The sequence below is a fragment of the Salmo salar genome, chromosome 05, assembly GCF_965601325.2.
Source record: "Salmo salar chromosome 05, fSalSal1, whole genome shotgun sequence".
In the NCBI taxonomy this organism is placed as follows: domain Eukaryota; kingdom Metazoa; phylum Chordata; class Actinopteri; order Salmoniformes; family Salmonidae; genus Salmo; species Salmo salar.
Genome location: NC_138295.1, coordinates 11,462,417 through 11,487,170, shown reverse-complemented (window position 1 = coordinate 11,487,170; position 24,754 = coordinate 11,462,417). Strand labels below are relative to the sequence as shown.

At 46.7% G+C, this 24,754-nt stretch overlaps 1 protein-coding gene across 1 annotated transcript in view; it reads right to left on the bottom strand.

Annotated features, from left to right (window-relative positions):
- The window catches only part of LOC106591301 (neuroligin-3), a 321,864-nt gene extending 297,491 nt beyond the window's left edge, over positions 1-24,373 (bottom strand). Inside the window, exons 1-2 of the mRNA XM_045717892.2 lie at positions 24,291-24,373; positions 20,983-21,777 (exon numbers count right to left, since the gene is read on the bottom strand). Of these exons, the coding sequence (XP_045573848.1) occupies positions 20,983-21,487 (505 nt within the window). The 5' untranslated portion in view covers positions 21,488-21,777; positions 24,291-24,373. The remainder of the gene's footprint in view (positions 1-20,982; positions 21,778-24,290) is intronic.
- Positions 24,374-24,754: the final 381 nt, after the last annotated feature.

The window sequence follows — 24,754 nt, the reverse complement described above, 5'->3', positions numbered from 1 at the left end:
CTGTCTGTCTGTCTGTCTGTCTGTCTGTCTGTCTGTCTGTCTGTCTGTCTGTCTGTCTGTCTGTCTGTCTGTCTGTCTGTCTGTCTGTCTGTCTGTCTGTCTGTCTGTCTGTCTGTCTGTCTGTCTGTCTGTCTGTCTGTCTGTCTGTCTGTCTGTCTGTCTGTCTGTCTACAACTAGAGAACCCAGCCGGTCTTCAGCCTTTTAGTGTCTGTCTGTCTGTCTGTCTGTCTGTCTGTCTGTCTGTCTGTCTGTCTGTCTGTCTGTCTGTCTGTCTGTCTGTCTGTCTGTCTGTCTGCAACTTCTCTCTTCCTCTCTTCTCTTCCTCTCTTCTCTTCCTCTCTTCTCTTCCTCTCTTCTCTTCCTCTCTTTGTTGGAATAAACAAAAAACATAACAGAGATACTGAGCCTTGTGTTGACTGCTGGAGCGGGGTGTGTGTGTGTGTGTGTGTGTGTGTGTGTGTGTGTGTGTGTGTGTGTGTGTGTGTGTGTGTGTGTGTGTGTGTGTGTGTGTGTGTGTGCGTGTGTGTGTGTGTGTCAGAGGAGAATAGACGCGGCAGCAGGGGGCTGTGAATGGTTGCTTCCTGCCTAAGCTGTGTCTTGCATCTTAAGTCAGAGTGAATGAGGCGGCCACTGGCTAAGGCTAACGCTAGCTTCCCAAATTACACACTATCCCCTATATAGTCAACTACCTTTAGTGCACTAAATAGGGGACAGGGTGCAATTTGGGATGGTTCCTGAGGCTAGAGCTCTAACTAGGGTCACAGGCTGACCATGACAAATTGTATGTGTCCCAAATTGCATCCTATTCCCTATATAGTGCGCTACTTTTGACCATGGCCCATTGGACTCCGGTAAAAAGTAGTGTACTATGTAGGGAATAGGTTGCCGTTTGGGAGACGGCCATTGGAACTGAAATGGCTAACCCCTCCCTCATTCTGTCCCTGACACATTTATACTGAAGCATGTCCCCAACCTCATCAGAACAGGGGAGAGAGGACATCCTCTCCCCTACACAACCTCATCAGAACAGGGGAGAGGGGACATCCTCTCCCCTACACAACCTCATCAAAACAGGGGAGAGAGGACATCCTCTCCCCTATACAACCTCATCAGAACAGGGGAGAGAGGACATCCTCTCCTCTATACAACCTCATCAGAACAGGGGAGAGGGGACATCCTCTCCTCTATACAACCTCATCAGAACAGGGGAGAGAGGACATCCTCTCCCCTACACAACCTCATCAGAACAGGGGAGAGAGGACATCCTCTCCCCTACACAACCTCATCAGAACAGGGGAGAGGGGACATCCTCTCCTCTATACAACCTCATCAGAACAGGGGAGAGAGGACATCCTCTCCCCTACACAACCTCATCAGAACAGGGGAGAGGGGACATCCTCTCCTCTATACAACCTCATCAGAACAGGGGAGAGAGGACATCCTCTCCCCTACACAACCTCATCAGAACAGGGGAGAGAGGACATCCTCTCCCCTATACAACCTCATCAGAACAGGGGAGAGGGGACATCCTCTCCCCTACACAACCTCATCAGAACAGGGGAGAGGGGACATCCTCTCCTCTATACAACCTCATCAGAACAGGGGAGAGAGGACATCCTCTCCCCTACACAACCTCATCAGAACAGGGGAGAGGGGACATCCTCTCCTCTATACAACCTCATCAGAACAGGGGAGAGGGGACATCCTCTCCCCTATACAACCTCATCAGAACAGGGGAGAGGGGACATCCTCTCCTCTATACAACCTCATCAGAACAGGGGAGAGAGGACATCCTCTCCCCTACACAACCTCATCAGAACAGGGGAGAGGGGACATCCTCTCCCCTACATAACCTCATCAGAACAGGGGAGAGGGGACATCCTCTCCCCTATACAACCTCATCAGAACAGGGGAGAGAGGACATCCTCTCCCCTACACAACCTCATCAGAACAGGGGAGAGAGGACATCCTCTCCCCTATACAACCTCATCAGAACAGGGGAGAGAGGACATCCTCTCCCCTACACAACCTCATCAGAACAGGGGAGAGGGGACATCCTCTCCCCTACACAACCTCATCAGAACAGGGGAGAGGGGACATCCTCTCCCCTACACAACCTCATCAGACCGAAGCAGAATCTGGGTTTTTTCAAATTTTTCTCCAGAAAATAGTTTTTGCCATGACTGCTGGCACGCAGCTTTCCTCCCCTATGGTGGGGGGTAGTCTCCTCTCTCTCTCTCTCTCTCTCTCTTTCTCTCTCTCTCTAATTCTCTACCTCCCCCCTCTCTCTACACCTACACCCCCTCACCCCCCCTCTCTCCAGGCAGGGTTGAGTGTGAGTGGGCCAGCCAAAGGGATTATCACGCTGAGTTACTGTCGGCCATGCCCCAGACAGAGTCTAATGGGGATTGGGCCTCTTTTGCAGTTTTCATAGCTCTCTGGCAAACCCAGGTCAGTGGCCTTCTCTCTCTCTCTCTCTCTCAATTCAATTCAATTTCAATTTAAGGGCTTTATTGGCATGGGAAACACATGTTTACATTGCCAAAGCCAGTGAAATAGATAATAAACAAAAGTGAAATAAACAATAAAAAAAAAGATTTAAAAAATGCTCCCTCTCCTTCACTCCCTCTCTCTATCTCTCTCTCTCTCTCTCTCACCTCTCCCTCTCTATCTCTCTCTATCTCTCTCTCTCTCTCTCTCTCTCTCTCTCTCTCTCTATCTCTCTCTCTCCCTCTCTCTCTCCGTGTGCCTGGTATAATCTAGTGACGGGTTTCAGGCCTTTAACGCCAATCAGCTAGAGAATGGCAGCACTGTTACATGACAGAGCTGTACGTAAGAGCAGCTGCATGGGAATGGCAGTCGAGTGGCCCGACAATCAAGGACAGGACGTGAACATGAGTTTTCTCTCCACTTGTCTCAACCTGTCTGATGAAGGAGGTTAAACGTTTAAGGGCAGAGAGGCTAATGTGCCCTGTATGCTTCTCAGTCATCTCTGACACCATCTGGAGAACAGTTAACTCCATGGCAGATCTATTTCAAAGCTCACCTGCACTGTCTACGCACATTGGAACTGCATTTAACTGCACGTTTATAATAAGGACATAAACAGCTAGTGACAGAGCACCATATAGGGTAATGGGTTGTCATTGGAGATGAACACAGCACCAGAGGATATAAAAAAAACATACAACTAGGTTTATACTTCCTGATTATACCATTAAACTTACACAATCACAGTGATGACCTCATCAAAAGGCACCTTGGGTCTTAATAGATATCTGTTAAAGTTCAGTAATGAATTAAATGAGCTATCGGTATAGGGGAAGTCTTTCTCAGAGCAACCCTCATCAGGGTCTGTCTGAAATCCCAAAGCAAAGTCAACCTGTCTGTGTGTCTGTCTGTGTGTCTGTCTGTGTGTCTGTCTGTGTGTCTGTCTGTGTGTCTGTCTGTCTGTGCGTCTGTCTGTGCGTCTGTCTGTGCGTCTGTCTGTGCGTCTGTCTGTGCGTCTGTCTGTGCGTCTGTCTGTGCGTCTGTCTGTGCGTCTGTCTGTGCGTCTGTCTGTGTGTCTGTGCGTCTGTCTGTCTAGCAGGGTATAGAAGAGTTGAATGACACTATGAATAGTTGTCTCTGCCCCTCATTAAACCTCTCCTCAGTTCAGTTACTCTGACAGGGCTATGAGAGGGCTATACGTAGTGGAGATCGTGGGGGTCTCTCTCTCTCTCTGACAGGGCTATGAGAGGGCTATACGTAGTGGAGATCCTGGGGGTCTCTCTCTCTCTCTGACAGGGCTATGAGAGGGCTATACGTAGTGGAGATCGTGGGGGTCTCTCTCTCTCTCTCTGACAGGGCTATGAGAGGGCTATACGTAGTGGAGATCGTGGGGGTCTCTCTCTCTCTCTGACAGGGCTATGAGAGGGCTATACGTAGTGGAGATCCTGGGGGTCTCTCTCTCTCTCTGACAGGGCTATGAGAGGGCTATACGTAGTGGAGATCGTGGGGGTCTCTCTCTCTCTCTGACAGGGCTATGAGAGGGCTATACGTAGTGGAGATCCTGGGGGTCTCTCTCTCTCTCTGAGGCTATATGTAATTAATATTAATACTAATGTATGGCTACTGATCTGTATGAGGTCAGAGAGCACACACACACACACACACACACACACACACACACACACACACACACACACACACACACACACACACACACACACACACACACACACACACACACACACACACACACACTCTGTAGCTCAAATGCTGATGTTGCATGTTCAACCTACTCCACGTGACCTTAGCCCATACCTGCCTGGCCTGGACATTACAGTGCACGTGACCTTAGCCCATACCTGCCTGCCCTGGACATTACAGTGCACGTGACCTTAGCCCATACCTGCCTGCCCTGGACATTACAGTGCACGTGACCTTAGCCCATACCTGCCTGCCCTGGACATTACAGTGCACGTGACCTTAGCCCATACCTGCCTGCCCTGGACATTACAGTGCACGTGACCTTAGCCCATACCTGCCTGGCCTGGACATTACAGTGCACGTGACCTTAGCCCATACCTGCCTGCCCTGGACATTACAGTGCACGTGACCTTAGCCCATACCTGCCTGCCCTGGACATTACAGTGCACGTGACCTTAGCCCATACCTGCCTGCCTGGACATTACAGTGCACGTGACCTTAGCCCATACCTGCCTGCCCTGGACATTACAGTGCACGTGACCTTAGCCCATACCTGCCTGGCCTGGACATTACAGTGCACGTGACCTTAGCCCATACCTGCCTGCCCTGGACATTACAGTGCACGTGACCTTAGCCCATACCTGCCTGGCCTGGACATTACAGTGCACGTGACCTTAGCCCATACCTGCCTGGCCTGGACATTACAGTGCACGTGACCTTAGCCCATACCTGCCTGGCCTGGACATTACAGTGCACGTGACCTTAGCCCATACCTGCCTGGCCTGGACATTACAGTGCACGTGACCTTAGCCCATACCTGCCTGGCCTGGACATTACAGTGCACGTGACCTTAGCCCATACCTGCCTGGCCTGGACATTACAGTGCACGTGACCTTAGCCCATACCTGCCTGGCCTGGACATTACAGTGCACGTGACCTTAGCCCATACCTGCCTGGCCTGGACATTACAGTGCACGTGACCTTAGCCCATACCTGCCTGGCCTGGACATTACAGTGCACGTGACCTTAGCCCATACCTGCCTGGCCTGGACATTACAGTGCACGTGACCTTAGCCCATACCTGCCTGCCCTGGACATTACAGTGCACGTGACCTTAGCCCATACCTGCCTGGCCTGGACATTACAGTGCACCAGCCAGCGGTGGAATAACTAAGGAAGGTCATCTGTTGTGTGGTCAACGCTCGATGACGCCCTGGTCACATGACAAACATGCTCTATTCAGCCACTTCTGACTATCCTTGGTCTCTACCTTTGTAGAAGCTTTCTTCAGCCCATTGTGATGGATCAATGACATGTTTTAAAACCTCTCTCTACATGTGTATGACTGACAGCGATGTGGATAATCAACACCTCTCTCTGTATAACTAGACTGTTGGCTGGTCAGTGTGCTCGTCGGGGGAGATTATGACAGTTGAGTGGTCTTTGTAGCCTGGGGCTGTCTGACCAGGACTGATGAGACATAGAGAGACAGTGGTCTCTGTAGCCTGGGGCTGTCTGACCAGAACTGATGAGACATAGAGAGACAGTGGTCTCTGTAGCCTGGGGCTGTCTGACCAGGACTGATGAGACATAGAGAGACAGTGGTCTCTGTAGCCTGGGGCTGTCTGACCAGAACTGATGAGACATAGAGAGACAGTGGTCTCTGTAGCCTGGGGCTGTCTGACCAGGACTGATGAGACATAGAGAGACAGTGGTCTCTGTAGCCTGGGGCTGTCTGACCAGGACTGATGAGACATAGAGAGACAGTGGTCTCTGTAGCCTGGGGCTGTCTGACCAGGACTGGTGAGACATAGAGAGACAGTGGTCTCTGTAGCCTGGGGCTATCTGACCAGGACTGGTGAGACATAGAGAGACAGTGGTCTCTGTAGCCTGGGGCTATCTGACCAGGACTGATGAGACATAGAGAGACAGTGGTCTCTGTAGCCTGGGGCTGTCTGACCAGGACTGGTGAGACATAGAGAGACAGTGGTCTCTGTAGCCTGGGGCTGTCTGACCAGGACTGGTGAGACATAGAGAGACAGTGGTCTCTGTAGCCTGGGGCTGTCTGACCAGGACTGGTGAGACATAGAGAGACAGTGGTCTCTGTAGCCTGGGGCTGTCTGACCAGGACTGGTGAGACATAGAGAGACAGTGGTCTCTGTAGCCTGGGGCTGTCTGACCAGGACTGGTGAGACATAGAGAGACAGTGGTCTCTGTAGCCTGGGGCTGTCTGACCAGGACTGGTGAGACATAGAGAGACAGTGGTCTCTGTAGCCTGGGGCTGTCTGACCAGGACTGGTGAGACATAGAGACTATTAGTATTGTCCAGTTCTCCACTTTCTGAGGGCTTTTATCTCTCTCGCTCTCTTTTTCTCGATCGGTCTGAATCCTTCCCACTGGGCACACACTGGTTGAATCAACGTTGTTTCCAATTCCTTTCAAATAAATGATGTTGAACCAATGTGGAATAGACGTTGAATAACGTCTGTGCTCATTGGGTTCTCCCTCTTTCTCTCTCTCTCCTTGCCTATCTCTCTCTCTCTCTTTCACTCTGTATCTCTCTCTGTCTGTATGAAGCTTTCTCTCTCTCTCTCTCTCTCTCTCTCTCTCTCTCTCTCTCTCTCTCTCTCTCTCTCTCTCTCTCTCTCTCTCTCTCTCTCTCTCTCTCTCTCTCTCTCTCTCTCTCTCTCTCTCTCTCTCTCTCTCTCTCTCTCTCTCTCTCTCTCTCTCTCTCTCTCTCTCCTTCTCCTCTTCATATTCTGGGCTAAGACACAGACAGACAGGTCTTTCTTCACAGTGGGTGGTGAGGTTTTCTCTGTCTATAATAGGCAGGTCACTGCACAGTCTGACTAATACAGCAGGAGTTTCAGCAGCTATTCTTAAAATAGCTCCAATGGCGCTTGAAGATTCTGAACAAAAAGAAAACAATATCATGCTTTGTGTGCAGTGATGGAAAGTTTGTGCCAGTGTTGTCACACCCTGATCTGTTTCACCTGTCCTTGTGCTTGTCTCCACCCCCCTCCAGGTGTCGCCCATCTTCCCCATTATCCCCTGTGTATTTATACCTGTGTTTTCTGTCTGTGCCAGTTCGTCTTGTTTGCCAAGTCAACCAGCATTTCTCTCAGCTCCTGTTTTTTCCCAGTCTCTGTTTTTTTCTCTCGTCCTCCTCGTTCTGACCCTTGCCTGTCCTGACTCTGAGCCCGTCTGTCTACCCCGGACCTTGAGCCTGCCTGCCTGACCATTCTGTCTGCCCCTGACCTCGTGCATGCCTGCAGCCCTGTACCATTTTGGACTCTGACCTGGTTATGAACTGTTGCCTGTCCCCGACCTGCCTTTTGCCTGCCCCTTGGACTATAATAAATATCAGCGCTCAAACCATCTGCCTCCCGTGTCTGCATCTGGGTCTCGCCTTGTGTCGTTATAGTACGAACTGGCCATGACAGACCCAGCAGACTTGGACCAGCTCCGTCACACTGTCTCCCTGCTGGGAGCTACCATTAACCTGTTAGGGCTAGGGGGCAGTATTGACACGGCCGGATAAAAAACGTACCCGATTTAATCTGGTTACTACTCCTGCCCAGTAACTAGAATATGCATATAATTATTGGCTTTAGATAGAAAACACCCTAAAGTTTCTAAAACTGTTTGAATGGTGTCTGTGAGTATAACAGAACTCAAATGGCAGGCCAAAACCTGAGAAGATTCCATGCAGGAAGTGGCCTGTCTGACAAGTTGTGTTTCATCTTGGCTCTTTTTATTGAAGACTGAGGATCTTTGCTCTAACGTGACACTTCCTACGGCTCCCATAGGCTCTCAGAGCCCGGGAAAAAGCTGAACGATATCGAGGCAGCATCTGGCTGAAACACATTATCGCTTTTGGCAAGAGGCCGATCAGAGTACTATGGGCTTAGGCGCGTGCCCGAGTCGACCCCATGCTTTATTTTCTTTCGTCTGTTTACCTAAACGCAGATTCCCGGTCGGAATATTATCGCTTTTTTATGAGAAAAATGGCAGAAAAATGTATTTTAAACAGCGGTTGACATGCTTCGAAGTACGGTAATGGAATATTTCGAATTTTTTTGTCACGAATTGCGCCATGCTCGTCACCCTTATTTACCCTTTCGGCTAGTGTCTTGAACGCACGAACAAAACGCCGCTGTTTGGATATAACTATGGATTATTTTGAACCAAACCAACATTTGTTATTGAAGTAGAAGTCCTGGGAGCGCATTCTGACGAAGACAGCAAAGGTAATAACATTTTTCTTATAGTAAATCTGACTTTGATGAGTGCTAAACTTGTTGGGTGTCTAAATAGCTAGCCCTGTGATGCCGGGCTATCTACTGAGAATATTGCAAAATGTGCTTTCACCGAAAAGCTATTTTAAAATCGGACATATCGAGTGCATAGAGGAGTTCTGTATCTATAATTCTTAAAATAATTGTTATGCTTTTTGTGAACGTTTATCGTGAGTAATTTAGTAAATTCACCGGCAGTGTTCTGTGGGAATGCTAGTCACATGCTAGTCACATGCTAATGTAAAAAGCTGGTTTTTGATATAAATATGAACTTGATTGAACAAAACATGCATGTATTGTATAACATAATGTCCTAGGGTTGTCATCTGATGAAGATCAAAGGTTAGTGCTGCATTTAGCTGTGTTTTGGGTTTATGTGACATTATATGCTAGCTTGAAAAATGGGTGTCTGATTATTTCTGGCTGGGTACTCTGCTGACATAATCTAATGTTTTGCTTTCGTTGTAAAGCCATTTTGAAATCGGACAGTGTGGTTAGATTAACGAGAGTCTTGTCTTTAAAATGGTGTAAAATAGTCATATGTTTGAAAAATTGAAGTTTTTGCATTTTTGAGGTATTTGAATATCACGCCACGGGATTACACTGGCTGCTGATTACATCTTAACCTCTATGTAGCCCATAGAGGTTAAGATGCCTATTTATTTAGTAGATATAAGTACTCTTGTGAGCCATTACCCGCACTTCCTTTTTTGTGATCCTGCTGTGGGGAGACCAGTCTAAGTCTCACTGGGTTCTCATTGACTCTGGGGCAGATGAGTTTAATGGACGCTACCCTAGATTCTGAATTAGGTATCCCCACTTGACTCCTCTCTGTTCCCATGGACGCTAGAGCACTGGACGGCCGCTCCATTGGAAGAGTTACCCATAGCAGTGTTTCTGTTAATCTGCGGGTATCAGGAAAACACAGTGAGTCAATACAGCTTCTCATCATTGATTCCCCCCATGTTCCTGTTTTGGGATTTTCTTGGCTCCAAAAACACATCCCGTTATTGACTGGAGCACGAGTTCAATCCTGGGATGGAGTCTGTTCTGTCATTTCCATTGCCTTAAAGCGGTGCAGCCTTCCCCGAGACGTCCTCCTCAGGGCTTAAGCTAAGCCTCGGATTTCTCTGACATCTCCCCAAGGTACCATGACCTCCTGGAGGTCTTCAGGAAGGCACGGGCTACTTCTCTTCCCTCACATCATCCCTACGATTGTGCCATTGACCTTCTCCCAGGCACCACATCGCCTTGTGGTCGGCTATATTCCCTATCTGGCCCGGCGACCAAGGCCAGGAGTATGTTGAGGACTCTCTGGCTGCTGGGAGCATTCGTCCTTCTGCATCCCCTGCCGGTGCAGGGTTTTCTTTGTTGAAAAGGACAAGACCCTGCATCCGTGCATTGACTACCGGGGTCTTAATGACATAACGATCAAGAATCATTACCCCTACCACTCCTCTCCTTGGCTTTCAAACCTCTCCAGGGGGCTACTTTCTTTTCCAAGCTGGACCTTCGGAATGCCTACCACCTGGTTCGGATACGCGAAGGAGATGCGTGGAAGACCGCTTTCAACACTGCCAGTGGACATTATAAGTACCTGGTCATGCCATTTGGTCTCACCAACGGGCTGTCTTCCAGGCCCTGGTAAACGATGTGCTCCGGAATATGTTAAATAATCTCGTGTTCGTCTATCATTTCATGTTCGACAAGTCCTTCAGCGCCTCCTGGAGAACCAACTATTTGTGAAAGACGAGAAGTGCGAGTTCCACCATTCTACAATCTCCTTTCTGGGATATGTCATCGCTGAAGGAAATGTCCAGATGGACCCTGAAAAGGTGAAAGCAGTAGTGGATTAGCCCCAACCTACATCCAGAGTGCAGCTACAATGTTTCCTGGGGTTTGCCAATTTCCCACGGTTTCATTCGAGGCTACAGCACCCTGGTGGCCCCCCTCTCTGCACTCACCTCTCCCAAGGTGCCGATCACATGGTCACGAGCTGTTGACAGGGCCTTTGTGGACCTGAAGCATCGGTTCACTACAGCTGCCATCCTTGTCCATCCGGACCTGTCCCATCAGTTTGTGGTTGAGGTCGATGCTTTTGACGTTGGAGTAGGGTCTATCCTGTCCCAGCGGTCTGCCCAGGACCAAAAGCTCCATCCCTGTGCCTTCCTGTTCCATCGTCTTAATTCTGGCGGTCAAGATAGCACTGGAGGAGTGGAGGCACTGGCTGGAAGGAGCAGAAAATACATTTTTGGTTTGGCCTGACCATAACAATTTGGAATACCTCCCGCACAGCCAAGTGCATTAACTCCAGGCAAGCACGGTGGGCTCTGTTATTCACTAGATTCAACTTCACCATTTCCTACCACCCAGGGACCAACAACCTGAAATCTGACAGCCTCTCTCACCTATACAGTTCTGCTGCCACACCCTCTGACCCCGAGACCATCCTCCCTACCTCATGCCTTGCGGCTTCAGTGGGCTGGGTTATTGAGACCCCCTCCTGGGGGCCTTGCGGGGCCAGGCTAACCGGTTGTTCGTCCCTAATTCAGTCCAGTCCTGGGTCCTGGAATGGGCTCATTCCTCCAGGTTTACCTGCCATCCAGGTTCCCAACGAACCCTGGCCTTCTTCCGACAACGTTTCTGGTGGCCTCAATGGTTCCTGATGCCTCTGCCTTCGTTGCCATATGCCCTGTTTGTGCTCAGAATAAGACCCTGCGGCGAACTTCACCTGTCCCTCATCGTCCCTGCTCCCATATTTCCCTGGACTTTGTCACTGGGCTCCCTCTGTCTGATGGCAACACCGTCATTCTGACGGTAGTGGATCGGTTTTCCAAGGCCGCAAATTTCAGTCCTCTCCCCAAACTACCCTCTGCCAAAGACGGTCCAGATCATGGTGCAGCATGTCTTCCGGTTCCATGGACTCCCGGTGGACATGATCTCACCGACCAGGGTCCTCAGATCTCATCTCGGTTTTGGAATGCATTCAGCACACTTATAGGGTCGTCGGCCAGCCTGTCGTCCGGATTCCATCTCCAATCCAACGGCCAGTCAGAGCGAGCAAACCAAGACCTGGAATCAACCTTAAGATGCCTCGTCTCGACCAACCCCACTACCTGGAGCCGACAACTGGTCTGGATGGAGTATGCCCTGAACACTCTTCCCTGTTCGGCCACGGGAGTCTCTCCTTTCGAGTGCTCCATGGGGTATCAGCCTCCGCTCTTACCAGAACAAGAGCAGGAAGTCAACATACCCTCGGCCCAGATGTTCATCCGCCGCTGTCGGCGTACCTGGAGAAGAGCTCGGGCGGCGCTTCTCAAGACCAACTCCAGGTATCGTCGACAAGCAGACCGCCGCCGGTCTCAGGCTCCTCGCAATCGCATTGGGCAGAGGGTATGGTATGGCTATCCACACAGGACCTGCCCCTTCGGGTGGAGTCCCGCAAACTTTCCCCCCATTTCATTGCTCCTTTCCCCATCTCTAGAGTTATTAGTTCCACTGCCGTTTGTATTTTGTTACCCCGTACCCTCCGTATTCATCCTATGTTCCATGTGTCTAGAACTATGCCTGTTTCTCACAGCCCTTTCTCTTCTGTTTCCAGGCCCACCCCTCCTCCCCATGTCATTAATGGCCATCCGGCGTACACTGTGAAACCCCTCTAGCGGGGCAGAGGTTTCCAGTACCTGGTTAACTAGGGGGGGGGGGGGGGGGGGGTTTATGGCCCAGAGGAGAGGTGCTGGGTCCCCGCTAGAGACATCCTGGACCAAGACCTCATCGCCGACTTCCACCACCGGCACCCCGGTTAACCAACTATGTGCCCAGGTAGGATGCCAGGTGGCGCCACTAGAGGGGGGGCACTGTCACAACCTGATCTGTTTCACCTGTGCTTGTCTCCACCCCCCTCCAGGTGTCGCCCATCTTCCCCATTATCCCCTGTGTATTTATACCTGTGTTTTCTGTCTGTGCCAGTTCGTCTTGTTTGCCAAGTCAACCAGCATTTCTCTCAGCTCCTGTTTTTTCCCAGTCTCTGTTTTTTTTCTCGCATTCCTGGTTCAGACCCTTGCCTGTCCTGACTCTGTGCCCGTCTGTCTGCCCCTGACCTTTAGCCTATCTGCCCCCCTGTACCGTTTTGGACTCTGACCTGGTTATGAACTGTTGCCTGTCCCCGACCTGCCTTTCGCCTATCCCTTGGACTATAATAAATATCAGAGCTCAAACCATCTGCCTCCCTTGTCTGCATCTGGGTTTTGCCTTGTGTCGTTATACGTGTTGAGTGGTGTCATCATACTATAGCCTTCTCTATGTTGGTATAGTTTGGCTCATTTAGTATGTAGCCTTATGTATTTTCAATGTAATGATACCTGAACTTTTCTCCTCACATCATTGTCTAGGGATGCTGAACTGGACCTGAAATCATTAAATTGAGTGCTGACAAACAAGACAAAGGCGCGACGCGCTCCTATCACGACTGCTTATTGTTGCTTGGCAACAATCATACAACCATTGTATCGCAAGCCAAATGCCATGCTTCTTCCTCAGAATTAATCAGTGTACCTCTTGAGGATCCATGTTCATGAAGAGATTGGAGCTGTTATAATTAAAGGGTTTGTAGATACTGTACCAACAGATCCCTGGTGAGTGTATGACTCTGTTCCAATATAAAGGTCCAACTGTTATAGGTCTTTCAATGGAGTCCATAACTTCATACACAACTGACACATATATTACTGTACAATTACCAAGAAAGTAACAGGAGGGACTGAAACGCACAATCAAAATGTTCTGTACTATTGTAGAAATGGACTGCATGGACTATCATGTCATTCTAGAATCCCATTGTTGTAAAAGGAATGACCTGATTTGATGGTGACTATCCTTACACTCCTTCTAGAGCAGAATAATGACTAGATCCAATTATTTCATTAACATATTTGCTGAAGTTTAACAAAGTTTGCATCACGGGAAGCTTTGAACATACTATAGCACAACATAATCAATGCTGTATATCCATGCATTAGATAACAAACTTCAACGAAGACCAAAGTTATTCCAAATGAAACATTTCAGAATACAATTTAAACTGTCCCAGCAACCGTTTCCATTTCAATGAGCTAGAAAATTACAGCTCTAGTGTTGAGGATGCTGAGAGGCTATGGAACACACAAAGCACATCCCAAATCGCACTCTTTTCCCTAAATAGTGCACTACTTTTGACCAGAGCCCTATGGACCATGATCAAAAGTAGTGCACTATATAGGGAATAGGGTGCCATTTAAGACACACACACAGTCACCCCTTCAGCACAATCATATGTCACAAAACCAACATAGCAAACATATGATAAACCATTTCCTCATTACGAAACATGAGGAAGATAATTGAAAATGTTTTCAAGTGGAGTTTGAATATTAAAGTGATATTTCTGTGTGAATTCTACTACTGGGACTAATTCAGAAACGCCTGGGGGGGCTCCGTCTGTCTCAAACTAAATTGGTTTACTAAAGTGAGCGGGACTGTGTGTGTGTGTGTGTGTGTGTGTGTGCGTGTCTGTGTGTGTGTGTGTGCAAGATCACTAGGTGAGGTTAATTGCTGAGCTTCAAACGTAACGTGTCTGAGATTTCCGTCTGCTTAAACTAACAGAACGTTAAATTTAGGTTCAATATGAGCTTTAATATTAAGGCTTCTGATAATGAAAATGTTTATAGGTCAATTAACTGGCTTTTGGCAAATATGAGATTCGAGGCCTTTTTGCTGTGATTAAAAGTATGAACTTTACCTGTTGCTCCTGGAAATGACAGTACAGAACTTACTGTTGCCGCAGAAAAAGGCAAATAGTAGGTACAGTATATTGACCATGGTTTGTATCCATTCATTCGCTGTATAGAAAGTAATATCAAAGTTTGCATGAATTCCAAGAGGTGTAATGACTCTAATCCAATCTATCTCAACACGATGATGCATCTTTCTCTCTGCAGGAGAATATTTGCTTGTTGTGAATTATGATTTCCAGACAGAACTTGTCCTCATATGCATCCCAAATGGCACCCTATGGGCCCTGGTCAAAAGTAGTCCACTATATAGGGAATAGAGTGCCATTTGGAATGCATACCTCGACTGTTGTGTGAAGATGTAATCAACAGCCTCAAATGCTTTCTTTTCTTGTCTCCTTTGGCAAATTCTTGCAATAATTCTTTATGTTCGATCAGAGAATACAACACAAAAATGACTGAAGTTCCTCTCATTCCAACCCTGATTTAGTTTTACATAACTTTAAAGGGGAATCAGGATTAGAAAAAAAATAACAATATATTTGTTTTAAGTTGGAAAAAAAGGATGCACCAATCACAGATTGCCCCTTTAACTTTGATTTGTGTTACATAACTTTAATTGAATCAGCCTTGTTATTTCCATTCAGAAGAATTGATCTGTTTTTCGTCGTGATTCAGCCTGGAAGGCTGTCAATTACTGACTTGTTGGGCCAATTCCATCCACATTGTCATGTTTGAATTGGTTTTGATAAACAATTAAGTTGTGTGTAAAATAAAATACATACAATACAGTGCTTTCATATAAAAATCAAACCTATTGATGAAAAATACATGCAAACCATTCAATCTTTAGGGACTTAATTTTACAGGGGGAATTCCGACAACTTCCCCTTTATTTCTTTAACACACACACACACACACACACACACACACACACACACACACACACACACACACACACACACACACACACACACACACACACACACACACACACACACACACACACGTCCAGGTTGATGAGAACTGTAGGTCAACTGCTCATCCCAATTTGAGCCGTTTGATTTGAGGGTTGATAGGTGCTGATATCTGGCTTTAGAGAGGAGGCATTCTCTCTCCTCTCTCGTTCTCTTTCACTCCCACCGTGTTGTCTGTCTTACATACCTCCTTTTCTACACATTTTCTTGTTGGGTTTCCTGGCACATTCCTTGGATATTCTTTTGACTGTAAAATGAATAAAAAAAACTACAAAATAACAGAAGGCTCTGGAAAAGACCTGGAAGGTGACATGCAACAACTTCAGATTGAGCCAAACCCCCCAACCCCCCCCCCCCCCAAACCCCCATTCCTCCCTCCCTCATCAACAACAACAACGACAGAGGGTCTGTCCAGAGAGTAACTGGGGGTGTTTCTGCAGAAATATTCCAAAATGGTGGAATGAATTTGCTGCACGTCGGAACACAAGAAGCCCATATTCACATGCACTTCTATATAAGACCCCTTACCACCACACAGGAGCTTTCCTCAATGCCTGTTCCAGCACATTGACAACAGTATTTGCTGTTCAAATTACAATGAAATTGTATGCAATATTTTGTATCATTATGATACTGGGACAACTTACCATTTCAAGCTTCGCTGTGTGGGTCTTAATGGGTTGAAATGTACAGCACCAGTCAATAGTTTGGACACACCTACTCTTTCAAGGTTTTTTCTTTCTTTTTACTATTTTCTACATCAAAACTATGGAATAACACAAATGGAATCATGAATTCTCTCCTGAACATTTTAAAATGTGATCTAGTTTCGTTGGTGGAGTTTAAACACTTGATCGATGTGTATATCACAGAAGAGTGGAATTGTCTTCAGGACAGCTGTTTTTTAGTCAAGACTTTCGTGTTTTTTAACGTAATATGTAATTGTTGTACTGTATGTGTGTCTATAGTTCTGTTTAATGTTCTGTTAGTGTATGTAAGTTGTTCCCCCTGCTGCTATTGGACCAGGTCTCTCTTGGAAAAGAGATGTTATCTCAATGAGAAAAGCCTGTATAAATAAAGGTAAAATAAAAAAATAAAAAAATGTAGTAACCAAAAAAGTGTTAAACAAATCAAAATATATTTTATATTTGAGATTCTTCAAAGTATCCACCCTTGATGACATCTTTGCACACTTTAGGCATTCCCTCAACTAGCTTCATGAGGTAGTCACCAGGAATGCATTTCAATTAACAGGTGTGGCTTGTTAAAAGTTCATTTGTTGAATTTATTTCCTTTTAAATGCGTTTGAGCCAATCAGTTGTGTTGGGACAAGGTAGGGGTGGTATACAGAAGATAGCCCTATTTGGTAAAATACCAAGTCTATATTATGGCAAGAACAGCTCAAATAAGCAAAGACAAAGGGCAGTCCATCAGTAAGTCAATATGGAACATTTCAAGAACTTTGAAAGTTTCTTCAAGTGCAGTTGCAAAAACCATTATGCGCTATGATGAAACTGGCTCTCATGAGGACCGCCACAGGAAAAGGAAGACCCAGAGTTACCTCTGCTGCAGAGGATAAGTTCATTAGAGTTACCAGCCTCAGAAATTGTAGCCCAAATAAATGCTTCACTGAGTTCAAGTAACAGACACATCTCAACATCAACTGTTCAGAGGAGACTGAGTGAATCAGGCCTTCATGGTCAAACAGATGCAAATAAAACAACAATAAGAAGAAGAGACTTGCTTGGCCAAGAAACATGAGCAATGGACATTAGACTGGTGGAAATCTGTCCTTTGGTCTGATGAGTCCAAATTTGAGATTTCTGGTTCCAACTGCCGTGTCTTTGTGAGATGCAGAGTAGGTGAACATATGATCTCTGCATGTGTGGTTCCCACCGTGAAGCATGGAGGATTAGGTGTGATGGTGCGGAGGTGCTATGCTGGTGACACTATCGTTGATTTATTTAGAATTCAAGGCACATTTAACCAGCATGGCTACCACAGTATTCTGCAGCGATATGCCATCTATGGTATAAAAATGACAAGATGATGTTTTAATACTGTTTATGCATCAAGTAAGGTTTGATGAGTACTCTCTCATCTGTTTCTGTGGGACTGAGTTAGGCTTCTGGGTTTGGCGGTAGCAATTGATTTATGATGACTTGGTGATAAAACCTACAGCTTGCATTCTATAGAATGAGTTGGTATTTGTATACGGTGAGGTTTCTATACAATTGGAACAGTCGTCACAGTAAATGCTATCTGGCTGGGGGATACTCCTTTCTCACATACAAATCCTAACCTTTTGACGTATTCCAGATGTCTTAACTATAAAATACTGTGGCTCAGTTCTGCTCATTGAGCTCTCGGCATCACACTTCAGAGTGTGGGATCGACCAGCATTATTATTTCAATAATTAATCAATATTAAATCAAGAAGATTTTTTGAAGAAATAGCTGTCTCTCTCACTTGATTAGAATATTCCATGACACCTCCTCCCAGCTGCCCACTGCAATGAGGCTAGGTAACACTGTCACCACCGATAAATCCATAATTATCGAGAATTTCAATAAGCATTTCTCTACGGCTGGCCATGCTTTGCTCCTGGCTACCCCAACCCCGGCCAACAGCTCTGCACCCCCCGCAGCACCCCAACCCCGGCCAACAGCTCTGCACCCCCCGCAGCTACTTGTCCAAGCCTCCCCAGCCTCACCAGCTTCTCCTTCACCCAAATCCAGATAGCAGATGTTCTGAAAGAGCTGCAAAACCTGGACCCGTACAAATCAGCTGGGCTAGACAATCTGGACCCTCTCTTTCTAAAATTATCCGCCACCATTGTTGCAACCCCTATTACAAGTCTGTTCAACCTCTCTTTCGTATCGTCCGAGATCCTTAAAGATTGGAAAGCCGCCGCGGTCATCCCCCTCTTCAAAGCGGGTGACACTCTAGACACAAACTGTTATAGACCTATATCCATCCTGCCCTGCCTTTCTAAAGTCTTCGAAAGCCAAGTTCATAAACAGGTCACTGACCATTTTGAATCCTACCGTACCTTCTCCGCTGTGCAATCTGGTTCCCGAGCTGGTCACGGGTGCACCTCAGCCACGCTCAAGGTACTAAACAATATCATAACTGCCATCGATAAAAGACAGTACTGTGCAGCCGTCTTCATCGACCTGGCCAAGGCTTTCGACTCTGTCAATCCCCATATTCTTATCGGCTGACACAACAGCCTTGGTTTCTCAAATGACTGCCTCGCCTGGTTCACCAACTACTTCTCAGACAGAGTTCAGTGTGTCAAATCGGAGGGCCTGTTGTCCGGACCTCTGGCAGTCTCTATGGGGATACCACAGGGTTCAATTCTCGGGCCGACTCTTTTCTCTGTATTTATCAACGATGTTGCTTTTGCTGCGGGTGATTCCCTGATCCACCTCTATGCAGACAACACCATTCTGTATACATCTGGCCCTTCTTTGGACACTATGTTAACAAACCTCCAAACGAGCTTCAATGCCATACAACACTCCTTCTGTGGCCTCCAACTGCTCTTAATCGCTAGTAAAACTAAATGCATGCTTTTCAACCATTCGCTGACTGCACCCGCACGCATGACTAGCATCAATACTCTGGATGGTTCTGACTTAGAATATGTGGACAACTACAAATACCTAGGTGTCTGGCTAGACTGTAAACTCTCCTTCCAGCCTCACATTAAACATCTCCAATCCAAAATAAAATCTAGAATTGGCTTCCTATTTCGCAACAAAGCCTCCTTTACTCAAGCCGCCAAACATACCCTCGTAAAACTGACTATCCTACCGATCCTCGACTTCGGCGATGTCATTTACAAAATAGTCTCCAACACTCTACTCAGCAAACTGGATGCAGTCTTTCACAGTGCCATCCGTTTTGTCACCAAAGCCCCATATACCACCCACCACTGCGACCTGTATGCTCTAGTCGGCTGGCCCTCGCTACTTATTCATCGCCAGACCCACTGGCTCCAGGTCATCTATAAGTCTATGCTAGGTAAAGCTCCGCCTTATCTCAGCTCACTGGTCATGATAACAACACCCACCCATAGCATGCACTCCAGCAGGTATATCTCACTGGTCATCCCCAAAGCCAGCACTTCCTTTGGCCGCCTTTCCTTCCAGTTCTCTGCTGCCAATGACTGGAACGAATTGCAAAAATCGTTGAAGCTGGAGACTTATATTTCCCTCACAAACTTTAAACATCAGCTTTCTGAGCAGCTGTAAATAGCCCATCCAATCTACCTACCTCATCCCCATATTGTTTTTATTTACTTTTCTGCTCTTTTGCACACCAGTATTTGTACTTGCACATCATCATCTGCACATCTATCACTCCAGTGTTAATTTTCTAAATTGTAATTACTTTGCTACTCTTGCCTATTTATTGCCATACCTCCTCACGCCATTTTCACACACTGTATATAGACTTTCTTTTTTTCTATTGTGTTATTGACTGTACGCTTGTTTATTCCATGTGTAACTCTGTGTTGTCGTTTGTGTCGCACTGCTTTGCTTTATCTTCTCCAGGTCGCAGTTGTAAATGAGAACTTGTTCTCAACTAGCCTACCTGGTTAAATAAAGGTGAAATAGAAAAAATAAAATAAACATCCCATCTGGTTTGCGTTTAGTGGGACTTGCAGGACAATGACCCAACACACCTCCAGGCTGTGTAAGGGCTATTTGACCAAGAAGGAGAGTGATGGAGTTCTGCATCAGATGACCTAACCTCCACAATCACCCGACCTCAACCCAATTGAGATGGTTTGGGATAAGTCAGACCGTAGAGTGAGGAAAAGCAGCCAACAAGTGCTCAGCATATGTGGGAACTCCTTCAAGACCATTGGAAAGCATTCCTCATTAAGCTGGTTGAGAGAATGCCAAGAGTGTGCAAAGCTGTCATCAAGGCAAAGGGTGGCTACTTTGAAGAATATAAAATCTAAAATATTGTTTGATTTGTTTAACACTTTTTTGGTTACTACATGATTCCATATGTGTTATTTCATAGTTTTGATGTCTTCACTATTATTCTACATTGTAGAAACTAGTAAAAATAAAGGCAAACCCTTGAATGAGTAGGTGTGTCCAAACTTTTGACTGGTACTCTAGGTCTTCAGTCAAAATATTGTATTATTTTGTCTGTTGCACTTGTAACCTATAGTTTACCAAGACCGCAAAGACAAACTCTTGATAAGAATATGAAAGTAAGGGGTCTTACATGGGCTAGTCTGATGCCACAGGCCTCGAGTGTACCAGAATATTTCACCAACCAACCCTACAGAAGATCATTGTCTAATAGCTCATAGCTAATCATATTTTCCCCAGAACACTCAAGACAGTAAGGGAAGGGAGTGCACCAAGGTACAGCACTAGGCCCAATCTGTTTCAACTAATGATTGGTTTTTCAACCATTTTGTGTAATCTTTTGTTTTTTGGGGGGGTTATTTTTGAATCAACACAAAGAGGAACCTCAAACGGTGGCATGGAAAGGGAGAGTTGATGAAAATAGATGTCTGCCATGGAAGATCAAGTCAGAATGAGGAGGCTGGAGATGGTGGTGGTGGAGGATACAGACACAGCATGCACAGGGAGGACAACACGGCATGCTCCACACACACTACAGTAGCGACACACAGTCTCAGAGAGAGATAGAAAAAGAGCTAGAAAAGAGATAAAAGAGTTTGGTTTAGTACTCGTATACCCGACCCACTCACCATCCTCCGTTGGAACGTAGATGTTTAGATACAAACAGTCCTCATTTTGATCCTGTATGTAAGAGGCCACTATATCCAGGCTGAAGGAGAACCATATTGGCATCATAATTTCTGGCACGGCATTGTGAATATTCTGGGGGCAAACGGGGGCAAAGTGGGTGGTATTCTTTATCCCCGACCAGGAGGAGGGAGGCTCGGGGGGCAGGAAGCGTTTCTCCCCGACTGGAGAGGCTGCATACGGGACCCCCAAATACTGGTCCACTGGTCCCAGTATCTCACTGGGTAGGGGCACTCTCACCCCCCGGAGTTTCCCATACTGCGTGTTCACCGTGGGGTGGTAGGCCTGGCTTTGGACGGCCACCAAGCACCAGGAGAAAGTTACGATCCAGAAAGACGTGGTGATGCTGAGGCTGGAGATGGAGCTGGGTATGTGGCCACCATGCCAGACCCCATGGTCCTGCTGCTGAGAGGAGAGGAGACAGTTTCTCCTTGGCAAAAACCACATGGTCCGTCTGAGTGAGTCTCAGCAACAACTGCAAGTGACCAACATACACGTAGGGTCTCCTCCTCAGCTCACAAAGCCTTCCCTCTTCTCTTCCCTTCCCCTGTCTTCCCCTGTCTTCCCCTGTCTTCCCCTGTCTTCCCGTCTATCAGCCCAACAGTCCAGCACCCTTAGATCCACTCATCAGTCTGGAGCAGAGCAGATAAAACTGACACAGTGTCGGTAGTTCTTGTCTTGACGGTCTTCATTCACGGTCCTCTCCTCCTCTCGTCAGATCTTCCATCCCGTGCCTGCTGGAGACAGGAAGAAAAAAGATCACAGGAAAATGAATGACTCCTAGCTCTCCAGAGAGACAGAAAAACCGTTTGCTCTCATTTCTTTTATTCACAAATGTTTTATTGACTGGTGACGAGGGTATTTTCTGTCCTGATATAAAACCAGAACACATAAACATGATAGTGTACTTACCCTGCTATCAATCTACACAATCAAGGGCTCGCCGAGTCGCTGGGATAAAGTGTTGCACAACTTAGTCACAGACTGTTTACTGATATAAAGCATAGCTATTGAAAGATTAAAATGGCACTGAGCTCACTAACAAAATGTCTCTAACATGTCCCCATCTCACATTACATACAAAATACATACCAAAGGAACATTATATAACTCTTTAGAAAATGAAAAACACAAAAACCTACAAATATCAACAATTTTTAATGACTTCCAATAACATGAATATAATAAAATGTAATGTTTCCTCTCAGGTTCTGTTTTTCTACCTCTACTATAAATGAAGACATGACAGAACACTTTCTCCATTACAGAGAGAGAGGGAGAGAGAGGGAGAGATAGAGAGAGGGATGGAGAGAGAGAGAGAGAGAGAGAGAGAGGGAGAGATGGAGAGAGAAAAAGAGAGAGGGAGAAAAAGAGAGGGGGGAGAGACAGAGAGAAAGAGAGAGAGAGGGAGGGAGGAGAGAAGTAGAGAGAGAGAAAGAGGGAGAGAGAGAGAAAGAGAGAAAGAGGGATAGAGAGAGAGAGGGAGAGAGAGGTAGAGCGAGAGAGAGAGAGAGAGAGAGAGAGAGAGAGAGAGGGATGAGAGAGCGAGGGAGAGAGAGAGAGAGCGAGGGAGAGAGAGAGAGAGGGAGAGAGAGAGAGAGAGGGAGAGAGAGAGAGAGAGGGATGAGAGAGAGGGATAGAGAGAGAGAAAGAGAGAGAGACAGAGAGAGAGACAGAGAGAGAGCAGAGAGAGAGACAGAGAGAGAGATGGAGATAAGGAGGTATAAACTACAGCATAGGCATCTCTCTCTCCTCTCAGTGACAGCAGCAGCACTGTAAATCCTAATAAGCCATCCTCCTGGTGTTCCCTGACACCTCCTTCCTCCTCCTACCCCCCCCCCCCCCCCCCCGGCTCAGCTCAGCCTCAGTGGCTAGCAGCTAGCTACATAGGGCAGGCAGGATCACTGTCCAATAACAATAGAGAGAGAAGTAAAGCAAGGAGTTTAGAGAAGGATATTGCATTCCAAAATGACTGTAAATGATTTATAATGTACCAGCAGGCGTCAGGCCCACTAACCACTCAGGGAAAAGCAATCAGGACGTTCCTTAAGGTGCCGTTATCACTCCGAAGACACACACACACACACACACACACACACACACACACACACACACACACACACACACACACACACACACACACACACAGACACACACACACAGGCATGAGTCACACACACACACACACACACACACACACACACACACACACACACACACACACACACACACACACACCACACACACACACACACACACACAGACATACAGACACACACACACACACACACACACACACACACACACACAGACACACACACACAGGCATGAGTCCACACACACACACACACACACACACACACACAGACACACACACACACACACAGCACACACACACACACACACACACACACACACACACACACACACACACACACACACACACACACACACACACACACACATACAGATAGACACACACACATACACACACACACTGCAGACACACATGGTACAGGATCAGTGAAAAGCCTAGTGGGGCAGAATATTTTTTATCTCTCATTCACGGAGACTCTCCTCTCACCACCTATCATTAATACAGTCTCATCTCTTCACGGAGACTCTCCTCTCACCGTCCTATCAATAATACAGTCTCATCTCTTTATGGAGACTCTCCTCTCACCACCTATCATTAATACAGTCTCATCTCTTTATGGAGACTCTCCTCTCACCACCTATCATTAATACAGTCTCATCTCTTCACGTAGACTCTCCTCTCACCACCTATCATTAATACAGTCTCATCTCTTTATGGAGACTCTCCTCTCACCACCTATCATTAATACAGTCTCATCTCTTTATGGAGACTCTCCTCTCACCACCTATCATTAATACAGTCTCATCTCTTCACGGAGACTCTCCTCTCACCACCTATCATTAATACAGTCTCATCTCTTTATGGAGACTCTCCTCTCACCACCTATCATTAATACAGTCTCATCTCTTCATGGAGACTCTCCTCTCACCACCTATCATTAATACAGTCTCATCTCTTTATGGAGACTCTCCTCTCACCACCTATCATTAATACAGTCTCATCTCATCTCGGAGACTCTCCTCTCACCACCTATCATTAATACAGTCTCATCTCTTCACGGGGAGTATGACACCATGAATGAAGCAGCCACACACACACGTCACTGCAGACGCACACACCTGTTGATTAAGATAATATGGATGTCTTTCTTACCAGTTAGAGTGACCAAACGTATCCACATGTACGTAGGACGTTGTTGTACTGTACTAAAAGTCGAGCATCAACAGCTGTATCTGAAATAAGGACAGAGAGGACATGAAATAAGGATAGAGAGGACACGGGTTGTCTTCATAGAGAATCTAGGAGTAACACTCGCTTATAGGACAACCTGTCGTTCATCAGGCTTTCAGCGTTAATAGTGATGCAGTGGTGCTCCTCGCCCTGTTCTGCTGTCCTCTGAGCTCTCCCTCACGCTACAGACAGAAGACGCCATATCGCTGGTACCGACTTCAGACGAGTCGCGTGGGGCTTGTAGAGAAAACGGAGAGCACCATAGTGTTAGTGACAGTCTCATCTTTCCATAGACTGGAAGCTTGTAGCCCAAACCGTTCAGAAGCTACAGATATTTTCTTGAGAAGACCGATTTTTGGGATGTCTTATGGTCTGACAAACACCGC